This window comes from Sceloporus occidentalis, unplaced genomic scaffold (genome assembly GCF_023333645.1).
Source record: "Sceloporus occidentalis isolate IW3139 unplaced genomic scaffold, rSceOcc1.0.p SCAF_3, whole genome shotgun sequence".
NCBI lineage: Eukaryota > Metazoa > Chordata > Lepidosauria > Squamata > Phrynosomatidae > Sceloporus > Sceloporus occidentalis.
In genome coordinates, this window is record NW_028316983.1 from 172,098,204 (window position 1) to 172,110,302 (window position 12,099).

The 12,099-nt window shown below is 37.2% G+C and overlaps 1 protein-coding gene across 3 annotated transcripts in view; it reads right to left on the minus strand.

Moving 5' to 3' along the window:
* The window catches only part of LOC149317126 (putative phospholipid-transporting ATPase IIB), a 176,518-nt gene that overhangs the window by 25,284 nt on the left and 139,135 nt on the right, over positions 1 to 12,099 (minus strand). For all 3 annotated transcript variants that reach the window (XM_089516905.1, XM_089516903.1, XM_089516906.1), the window contains 2 exons: positions 10,236 to 10,348; positions 6,107 to 6,355 (listed from right to left, as the gene is read on the minus strand). In XM_089516905.1, coding sequence (XP_089373031.1) covers positions 6,107 to 6,355; positions 10,236 to 10,348 — 362 coding nt within the window. The remainder of the gene's footprint in view (positions 1 to 6,106; positions 6,356 to 10,235; positions 10,349 to 12,099) is intronic.

Consider the following 12,099-nt stretch of genomic DNA (forward strand, 5'->3'; position numbering starts at 1 on the left):
AAAAGAAAGGAAAACATATAGAATTCTCCTAATACTGGCACAGCTACTCCCATATCCCAGGATGCCAGATTTTTATTTTTATTGTTTTAAAAGGAAGGTAGATAAAGGCAAAGGTATTCCTTGTTGACAATGTTGTCAAGTCGTGTCCAACCATAGGGGATGGTGCTCATCTCCGTTACTAAGCCGAAGAGCCAGCATGAACAAAGACCACTTTGTGATCATTTGGCCAGCATGATTGAACAGAACGCTGTTTACCTTCCCATCAGATGGTACCTATTTATCTACTTGAATTTGCTTGCTTTCGAACTGCTAGGTTGGCAGAGCTCACCTCATCATGCGGCACCCAGGCCTCAAACTGCCAACCTGCCAATCTTGCAATCAACAGAGTCAGTGTCTTAACCATCTCAACTTAAAAAGGAACAACTTAGAAAAGAAGAAGATTCCCAGTAAATTCCTAGTGTGTGTGTGTGTGTGTGTGTGTGTGTGTATTCCAGTTAAAAAGGGACCACAAATTTGTTGCTTCATATCTGTGGGGATCCATTCTAGACCACCACCATCCCGTGGATAACAAAAAACGTGGGACCTCAAATCCTGTTTTTACTGAGGCGGCCTCCATTAAAAACAACAGGGCTTGGCATGCACGGAAGGTCAAATCCGCAGATGGCAAGCCCATGGATAACATCCCACTGTACTTTGTATCCAAAACAATGTCAATAAGGGTAAGTTTAAATAACCAGATACTGTCTTTCCAGCCATTGCTGTACTGGAGTTACTGTACACCAATGCAAAACCACAGTGGCCCTTAAGCCTAGTCATCCACCAGTGACTCAAGCTTTGGCAGTCAGCAAATAACATAATTACAACATGCAGAAGGGAATGATAGACTCTTTAACCATTCACTGCAAGCAGTCCCCCCCCCCCCAGAACTTAAGAGACTTGGTGGATATGCACATTCACATAAGCATCCAAATACACCTCCTCATTTTAGTGACTGAAAGGATTTTAAGGAAAGGCTATTTCTATTGTAAGGGATACTATTATCTCCAGCAATGGTAATTAAATATGTCTCAATGGAAAATATTATGGAAGATATTGCTAAGAACTGTAGATAGGATCAACTAGGTAGTACATAATTAATAAGGTTTATTTGATCATGTTAGAAAGAAAAGCTAGTATTAAATAAAAGACAGTTTGTGTGATATATCATGGCTTCAGGTATTATTGTTGATAGTATCAGTAAAGTACAATATGGTGAAAAGATTGCTAGAGGAGAAAGAATAAAATAAATGTACTTTAAAATGTCATTTTTAGATCCACAATAAACACTTTCAAAAGTCTAACAAGCCTACTATATTAGCTGCACATGCTCCAATACACCAAAGGTTAATTTTCAATTTCCACAGTGAAAGGTTACTATTACATTCTGACCTGTAAATTGCATCTTTCCCTTAATACCCTATCATCTCATTTGTGTCCCTTTGCTAAGAGGACTTGAGTGTTCTATATTTGGTGACTCACATCTGTTTATTATTAACTTTATGCTTGACTTCACACACAAGTTGAGTTGGCAGTTTATAGCACAGTCACATTTTAGTTAGTTATACCTGTGTATAAAGATAAGGTCAAGGAGCCAATAGACAAGAATCCTTAGACTCTTGTTATTTATTAGATAATTCCAAACAATCACTTCCAACAGTTTATCTAATACTGGTATGTTGACTTATCAGTATGAATGTTAAATTTTCATTCTGATTTCAAGAAGGGAGCTGTGCTCATGAAGTAGTTCATGACCATAAATTTGTGATCCATGTCCGAACAAGCTAGAGCACAATAATTTTTGTGTCACCATTAAAACATTTTAACGTATGCTGTGGTTAGCTTGTATGAAAAAAGGGGGGAAGACTTACAAGAGGGCCTTATCTTTTCCTACATTCTTCTAATCCTTGGATTCTACAGACTGTGCCTTTTGCAAAAGCACTTATGTGTTGAAAATCACTCATTCTCTTCTCCAAGTCTTCTGAGACTTGAGAATCAGATGGCCAAAGACCTATCTAATCCAGCATTCTACAGTATTATCACAATAGCCACCCAGATACCTACGGGAAGCCAACAAACAGGACAAGAGGACTTTCCACTCATCTTTCCCAGCAAGAGCTATTCAGAGGCATACTGCTTCTAATACTGGAGGGAATGTATAGCCATCCTGAATAATAGCTATTGCTTAACCTCATTTTTAAAATAGAGGAAGACAGCCAGCTCATCATCTGCTCATTCTCTAACAAAAAGTGCCAAAGAGAGGACACACTTCAACCTAGCTAAGTTGAAGTCCACTCTGATGCCTATTTTACTTGACCATGTGTCTCTCATTGCAGTTTCCTACACAGAAAAAAAATCAGCTCTTACTGAGCCAATACAAGAAGACACATAATCAGGTTGTTTCCACAGTCCATGCTTGTCAGAATACTGGAATCTAAACTTAGTCCCATTTTTCAGAGCAATATCTTATTTGTAACTAGCTTTTCTCCTGTTTCTGGCATTTATACAAGTATTAAAAAAGAGATATCATGAAGCTGTTTGATTTTTTTTTTTCACAGTAAAGCTCCAGGATGCAATATTTTCACTTTTTTATATTTTATTTTGTTTTATTTTGAATGATAAGCTGAATAAACTCTCTGCTTCTCAGTTGAATGCAGTGGCTTTGGTACTTTGAAAATACACAGTTCTTGCTACTAAGGAAGTCCACCAAATGTTCCTACAGACCATTCTAAAGATTTCTTAATGCTGATCTATTCTGCTCCAATCCTAGCCTATCCAACTCACAATAAATGTTGGTACATTCTAAAGAAGTTATTAATTAGGGCAATTTTTAAACTTAATTCAACCACATTTATTAAATTTAATTCAACCCCAAAATCAGCATAAGCAAAAATGCCTTTTTCTTGAAATTGATGTTTTCAGTGTTTTATATTCAGGATTTTCCTTTCAGTCTTATATTTTCTTCGATTCTCTTTCTGTTTCATTCTCAACAGAAAATGATGCAGAAAGAGGACAAGTAAGTATATTTAGCAATAACTTCAGCAAGCAATTATTCATATGAAACACTCTGTGGACCACATGTATAAAAAGGAATCTCATTACATTGTAACATGAAGCTTCCCCACACTAGTCTGTACATGACAATTTCATAATTTTTATTTATATTTCATTAAGTGCTGTATCACTTTTCTCTTACTTTACTTCCTTTGAAATTCCCTCACCATGATGTTTTAATAAAATCTTAGCATCACGTTTAAATTCTTCAGAAATTAGTTTCACAGATTTTTGAGTTACATATAGGTTAATGTCCAGCCAATAAAGAACTAGTTTATTAGAATTAGCAATTAAAAACCATGAGTGATTCATCTTTCCTGACCAAAGAGGGGCAAAGGTCTTCAAGGGCTCCTGTCCATAGCAACTCTCTGAATTACTTGGACTTATGACCTTTGAACCTATTGCTCTATCTACTGAGTTTATATCTTTTTATTACTTCATTACATTAGTTTATCACCTGCTTATTATTTAATTGGACATACATATGTGATAGCATAGCATAAACACAGTTGGGTTTTATCGGTGGAGTCCTCAACATGTCCTCTTTCCTTGCTATGCTGTAGAGGGCACAATCAACAGACAAATGAAACTTTCAATTCTTTCTGAGAAAATGAAATATTGATCACTTATCATAAGAAACAATGAGCTTGGCATAAGTAGACCACATGCTATGAATACAGAATAAGTTACTTATCTTGAAGCTACAGTAGCTACATGCATTATAATGAGGACTGCCATTGGTCTCAATAATCTCTTTAAAATGTGTTAGTGAACATGTCAACAGCCATAGACAGTTTATGGTCCAGTCTTTGGCAATGGGAGAACAAAATATATCTAAGCTGAACTTTTTCCCCACTGTCTATTATAAATATTTTCTGCAGTATCACACTGTATGGTGCAAAATGCTAAGAATAATAATATATGCTATACAATTTCAAAATATTTACTGGGTTTATAAAAGATCAGAAAATATTGCATTGTTAAACAAGTTGAATGCAAAAACTCCAGTCTGTCAAATTATACTGTTGCTTATTAACCAAATATGTTTTGATAGGTCAACAATGAGGTTAAAAAGAAAACATCAATTGAGCCATTTTCTCAAATAAAGCTCCAGGGTGCAATATTCTCAGCACTTTATTCAATAAAAATGCTTTTAAAATGGTACTTGTGTGATTGGGAAACACTGGCATCATCCGTCAACCTAACTGCAAGAAAGTTCCATACGCTAAATAATGAACCATTTACATTATTTTCCTTAGGCTTCAATGATTTGCAAGCACTGCATCAATAGAGCTCTTAAAAATTATGATAAAGACCTTCTGGTCTTTTCAGTTCTAGCTTTCTTTTTAATGATTTTAAGGTAATTTAACTCTTTTCATAGTGTCATCTTTTTAACATTAAAACAAAAGCTTAGTAGATTTTACTAAGAATTTCAGAAAAAAAGGACAATTCTAAGAATCACAAAGTAAAACTGACAGACAGGATTGTCTTAGATACTGCCTATACTAACATGAAAGTTACTATGTGATCATGTATCTGAGCCAAATTCCATTTCAAATGCCACATTACATATACAAAATTATCTTACAGTATCTACTATCTGGCTTCCTCATCTTTTACTCTGTATTGTCCTGTTCTTGCACTAATTTATCAAATGTTTTGGCTGAAAAATATAACATAGAAGAAAGGAACAGCAATTACTACATGGTAAACATGCCTTAAAATACAGAAATGTAAGTCTCCACAGATACCTAGCATGATCTGCACTGGCACTATACATAAACCTTATCTTAGGGAGCTGGGACAAGCAGCAATGCTTTCACGGGTTATGACATTTTCTGAATTTGGAGTCTCCAAGTTTTGGTGTAAAGAATACAGACTATTGTTCACTGTCAAGTGCTCTTGCGAGGTACCTTTATCACCATCCCTCCCTAAAATATTCCAATATACAGCTTGGTTACCTCAAAATGCCCTTCAAATTTAAAACTAATAAAATGCAACAGAATCAATAAAACATAATACATGCAATCAATAGAACAATAGAAAAAGGGAGCACTTCAGTGATAACCACAATCCTCTAAAATCTAAAACACCACTCACCAGACAATCCACCACAGATTTTCACAGTGCAGCAAATGCTCCTGTAAAAGGAAGGCTGGTAGAGAGTTGATATGTCTTTCTGTATAGCTGGTTCTATGGGACTGGTGCTGCTACTGAAAAAGCCTTTATGTCTGTGAATACCTGCTTGCACCATAGAGATAGAAGCAGACCTTCCTCAGATATTGTAGTCACAGCCTTGGGTCTATTTGTCTAAAACAAGTATTCTTTGACTGTCATTAAAATAAGTGATGCCGCCTTTAACAATGGACTGGATCCGTAACTTCCTTTCTTCAGATCTTCCTCTAACTATTAGGACACCAATAGTCCTGTCATCCCTGAGCACTATACTTACTACAGTGCACCCGCGTCATAGCGGGTAAGCCATGCCATAAGGAAGGGAGCTGTGTGCCTGAAGAAAACAATGGTGCATGCTCCCATGGGGTGCGCCTTGCACGCCACTTCTGTGCCGCCGCTGGTACAAGCCCCATTCATTTGAATGGGACTTGAGCATCTGCGGTTTTCCCCTTATGCGGGGCGTGGGTGGGTTCCGGAATGGATCCCCCACGTAAGGGAAGGGACAACTGTATTTGCGGTTGATAGGAGTTGTAGATATTTGGATGACAACACAGGTGAAGAATGATTAGGAGATAATTTTTGAAAACTAAACTATTTCACAGTTTGTAAGATACTGTAATAGTATCTGGATCCTAAGTATTTCAAACTCTCTGTTTTCAACAAGTGAACAAGTGTTGCGATGCTATACCATTTTATTAATTATGCTGTTGTAGATACTGATTTTTTCTATTCAGTTATGCTAGTTTAGCAAGTAGAACCAAATTGTTTAGTATCATTTATACAGCAAGTGACAAATTTTAGTAAGTGAAACGTAGTGAAGTAAATATTATTGTTGCCTTACCTCATCAGGGCTAGAAGCTTGATAAGTTCTGTTTTCATCACTGAAATCCTGATCTACTTCTGCATATTCTGTTTCTCCAGTCACTCCTGTTCTGGATTCATACACAGGTGTAACATTGTGACACAGTGCAATGGCTTTTACGGCTTCATGTATTCGACTGCTGACAGTTTTGCGGACTTTAGGTGCAGAAGACTGGATCTTTCTGGAAGGAGTTGAACTGGTACTGTTTCCACTAGCTTGGGAATGCACCTTTGAAATATAAATATAACATTCAGAACTTTTGGCTCTTTAATGTCTTTTGCACAGTATGCCTTGGCCAGGAGTCCCAGATTGTGCTTTGTTTGTCCCACTGAATCCCAATATTTGACTAGCATCAAGCCACTGCTGGTACTGTTCTATGTGTCATTATTTCTTTTAGGTTTATAATTCTACTGGGTGGTAGTGGTGGTGGAAGAAATATTTCACTTTTTCTGACATATTGTTCAAAGTGGTGTTAGGAACTAGCAGGAAGGCAAAGGTAATTGAGACACACTGTCTTCATAAGAACCATAGTATCAGTCCAATAGTTTGTTCACACAATGGCTGAGCAGTTGCTCATGGGAAGACTGCTATTGGGACCTGAGTGCAAATGCTTTCAAATGTTATGGTTAAAAAACAACAACCCATGTACAATACATAAGCTTTATTTTGCTTTGAATATGTGCTTTAAGAGCACAGCAACCGCAATAGCAAGTACATTTCTATACTGCTTATCAGTGAACTAGCACTCCCTAAGTGGTTTACAATGTGTAAGCCAATTACCCCCAACAAGTGAAGTACTCATTTTAGCAACCTACGAAAGGACGGAAGGCTGAGTTGACCTTGGAGCTTCTTTCCTCTAGGATCAAACTTACAACACTGTGGCTGCATTACCAGCACTTAACCACTGAGCCACTAGGGCTCCGATGAATACATAAGGAAAGCATACATAAGGAAAGAAACATGGGAAGCATCCCTTAGATCAGTGATGGCGAACCTGTGGCACGTGTGCCAGAGGTGGCACTCAGAGCCCTCTCTGTGGGCACATGCACCATCATCCTAACACAGACTTCACTAGAGTTTGTCATTAGAAATCCAGAGAAACGTGGCACTTTGCAATAAATAAGTGGGGTTTGGGTTGCAGTTTGGGCACTCGGTCTCTAAAAGGTTCTCCACCACTGCCTTAGATACAGGAGAGTGCTCCTCGATTAAAATCAATGAAAAGCACTCCCTGATCTTCAATGAATTACACCTTGAGAACAGATAGTAGTGGCTGACTGATTTTATTGTCTCACAAGTAAACAGTATCAGTCCAAGTAGGGAGTAACTGCTCTCATAAGAGTTACATTGCAAATGTGTCTGTTAAAAGGCAGGATGGTGCACATTAATGACTCTACTTCTTGGAAAGAGCTATCTTAGGCTGGTTTTGTAAGACAATTTTCCTCAGCTCACCAACATCATAAAACTAACTTTTCTTTTGTTCAGAGTAACACACTTGAACCCTGTTTGGCAAGCATGCATTTCTTTTTGACTCCATGTACCGATCCACTGAACCGTGAATATTCTGCCCATCAAATTACAGTGTAGTCTAATAAAAGGTTTAACTTTCTGATCATCTGGCACTGTTTTTTCAGCTACTGCTTTAATTCTTTGTATTTGCATTCTGGAAACACTGATACCATTATAGCCACAAATAAATTAAGCTGATTTACTCCTTCTGAATTATGTTATGTTTATTGATGCTTGTATAATTTAATTTCACACAAATTCCATTAAAGATTATGCCCTCTATCACAGAATGCTTCCAGTGGGGAAATATAATCAGGTTATAATAGATTTGTGTGTTGCATTAGAGTGGACATACTCTGCTATTGTCATCTTAATAATAAAACTGAACACAAACAAGGGGGGAAAATCAATGCCACATAAGAACCACTGTATAAAGTGCTGCTTTATCACTGCTTAAATAAAAGAATACTCAGTACATATTTTTGGAAGTAACTATTTAATAGCTACTTATTTTCCCCTGGAATGCCATTCTTTCTCAGAAAATATGGTACAAGTTACTTAGTTATTCTGATATTTAGAGCTGGAAAGAAAAAGAAGTTCAAATGAAAGAATTTTCCCAAGCAAAAGAACTAGCCCTGATTTTAATTTTATTTATATATTTTGCTTCTGAATTAAAACATGCTAAATTTCTTCACTCAATCCTTTTTTTCATCATTTCAAAGTCTGGGCTTTGTGAAAGAGAACGGGAGTATATCAAATCAATGAAATGGGGCTCTGTACTTAAGAGTAACTACAAACACTAGGCTGCCAACTACACAATAAATTTCCATTTCTATTAAACTGCCACCATGACCTATGTGAGGTAGGAATATTTATATTTGCCTGCAATAGATAGAATATGACTCCACAAACATGAAACTGAGCATACAAAATTAAATCTTCCAGCTGGTTTGTAGAATTTGCACATTCTGCTATACATTAAGTAAGGACAGACACATCCAGCAACACAATAATTTATAATACCAAGTATTACCCTATTCTCATGTACACAAACTTGTTTAGGATATATTATTTTACCAACAGGTCAAAATCTGGTGAAGTAGCCGATAACAAAGGTGGGAGATGATACCAGTTATTGTTTAGCGTATGACAGATTTCATTAAAATTGTTACCCAGCTGCTACAGTGCAGTAATAAAAGCATGTTCAACTATGACTTGGGAGACCTCACTTTAAATCTTTGTTTAAAAGTTAACTCACAGGGTACTTTAAGCAAATCCCTAAAACAGCTGTTTGCACTACTATATTATGGGAATAATTATATTGATACATGGTGGTTGTAGGGGTTGCCAAAATAATTTATCTGAAATAATTTCAGTACAATAATCTGAGAACAAAGTGAAGGCAAGGGCAAACCCCCTCTGAAGAAATGCTGCCAAGAAAACTTTGTGATCCGTTTGCCTTAGGGTAGCCATAAGTGAGAAATGACTTTAAGGCATACAACAACAACAACAACAACAACTCAACCAGTAATTTAAAAATCAAACAAGAATTGTTGTTCTTATTCAATTTCTCTAGCTATATGTGTGATATGTATCTGGTACACATCCAAACCCCTCACTCATATATATGATTTGTATGACAAATATAATTTTAGGTCAGACGTTACGTCAAGATGTCATATAACACTAAACTGAAATCCTGAACATTTTAGAACTATAAATGACATAGAAGAATGGATCTTTTGAATGCACATAGTCAATCAATCAATCAATCAACGTCAGACTTGTTTGTAACACAAGATACTACGTCTTAGCTTGAGACACTGGAGTGATTCCACACAACTTCTGCTAATGAAAAAGAGAAGGCATAAGAAGGAGTGGGCAGAGTCAAACAAAATGAGCACAACATGATCAAAAAGATGTATCTAGACTAGAGTCCAACCATCAGCCATCACACTCTCATGGCAATATCTCTTCTGCCCAGTTCTCTACTTGCAGACACTGGTGGGCAGCAGCAGAAACTTGAGAGTAATGAATACATGAAGCCATTTGAGATTCTGCTGTTTAACTTGTGACCGAATCCCAGGTAAACAGCAGTGGCTCAGGGTAAGTAAAAGGGAAAATGCATGGCTTGCTGAAAACCTTCATGTCTCCTCAATAACAAATCTTACTATAAGCTCCAAGGGCAATACTAATTGTGTTCTAGTATGGTTATCCGATGACTGACAGAAATAAGCTGCAGTAAGGTAAGAGTGCTCCAGTTGCCACTACTGCTGTTATTTCAAGAGGCACATTCTCTATCCATCTCAGTAGTGAAGACTGGCAAAATGTCCTTGCAGTGGCTGCTGTCAGACTGCCATAATGTCTAATAACATTTAATGTAAATACAATTGTTTTATAGTTCATCATTTTATAAAACTGTTATTAAACCAATTCCTCTGCACAGGAAATTTCACATACCTTTGAAATACGCTACATTATGTTATTCTATGTAGTATTAGAAATTCTGATTCTTTCAAAGTACACTTATTTTTTCCCTATATTGAGCTTTACTGAAAGAATTATACTAATATTAAGAAATTAACCAAGAAGCACTAAATACCTGGGAGTAGGAATTAATAATATGATTTTGAATCTCATCCATTGTGTCTATTCCATATGACACAGTGCCAAGGTGGAGACGCTTAAATATCATCTCATTCTGGGTCAGTGTACCTGTACCAAAAACAGTAAATATACACATCAAATATTACTGTCCACTTTCTTGAAGAGCACTATTTACAGTCCTATCAATCCTTCCATTTTTCTGCACTGTAAGTCTCAGTAAGACAAACTCACTATATAAATATCTGAATAAACAAAACTAGAAAACTAGAGTCAAATTAGATAAAAGTTAAGAATAGTTGTCAAACTCCAGTATTCTCCGGGTGAGCTGGATAAAAGATTGCGTAGCAAAGAACTTTAATGGCATTAGAAACTGAACTATGCTTCTCTAACAAACCCAAGAATAATGGAGTATCTTTGGATGCAAGAACCAATAAAATTGGGTTAATATAGACTTATAGCCTATATCTATCTATACTATTTTCTTGATAAGAAAAGTTCTGCTTGATCACAACAAAGGTTTATATAGTCCAGCACTTTGTTCCCACACTGCCCAATTCAATGTCCATGGGAACCCAACATGCAGGACAGGAGTTCAACTGAACCCTCCTGATCATGTTCTTCAACATACTAGTTGTTGGAGAACATGATCAGGAGGGTTCAGTTGAGAGGCACAGCACCTCTGATAAGGTGGTTAATATACAGTTCTACAACTAGTAGCTACAGACAGTTTAGTTATCCTATGATCTCATCTGAATGTGTTGATCGTAAAGTTTGATTTAGCTGTGAAACACAGCTAGCTATAGTTTTTTGTGGGTTTTTCAGGCTATGTGGCCATGTTCTAGAAGAGTTTATTCCTGACATTTCGTCAGCATTTGTAGCTGGCATCTTCAGAGAATGTTGGCATAGAAGAGAGCTGGACATATATACTGTATTTTCTGGCGTATAAGACTACTTTTTAACCCAGGAAAATCTTCTCAAAAGTTGGGGGTCGTCTTATACGCCGGGTGTCATCTTATAGGGCAGGTGCTGAAACTTCTGAGCCGGACTGGAGAATCTGCAGTCGCCGCATATGGTGGGGGGAGCTCAAAAACAGTTGCGGCCACATCCCCACCATATATGACTATCGTATGAAAGCAGCTACCACTCTGATAGTCTTGGAGACAGGAAAGGCTGGGCAGGCAGGGAGAGCTGACCAATCCAAGCAGGCTTTGTATACAACAAGGTTTCCTGCTAAGTACCTGCACGCCATTTGAATTAAAATTACCATATCGAAATCAAATCTGATGGTTTTTTTAATTTTTATTTGGTGTGCATTGGAAGTGGGGTAGTCTTATACAGTGAGTATATCCCAAACTCTGTATTTTAACTGGAAAAGTTGGGGGTCGTCTTATACGCCCAGTCGTCTTATACACCGGAAAATACGGTATATAGCGAGTGACCCGGAGTAGGGAGGAAATTCCATGTTAATCTGTGTATTGTTCTGTTGTTGATGGCAGGGCCTCAGGGTGGGAGGATATGCAAAGGAGGATTAGTGTCTGCTAATTGATTATCATTATTTGCTGGGAAAGCCTCTGTCCCTGGGTGATTTCTCATTTGCATTTACTGAGTCCTCATTTTGCTATTCTTCAGGACTGCTAGCCAAACTTGGTTCGTTTAAGGGTTTCTTCTTTCCGGTTGAAATTATCCAGATGTTTATGGATTTCAATGGCTTCCCTGTGCATTCTGACCTGATAGTTGTTGGCATGGTCCAGGATTTCAGTGTTATCAAACAGTATTTTATGCCCTTAATGCTTTATAACATGTTCTGCTACTGCTGATTTTTCCGGCTGACTCAGTCTGCAGTGTATCTCGTGCTCTTT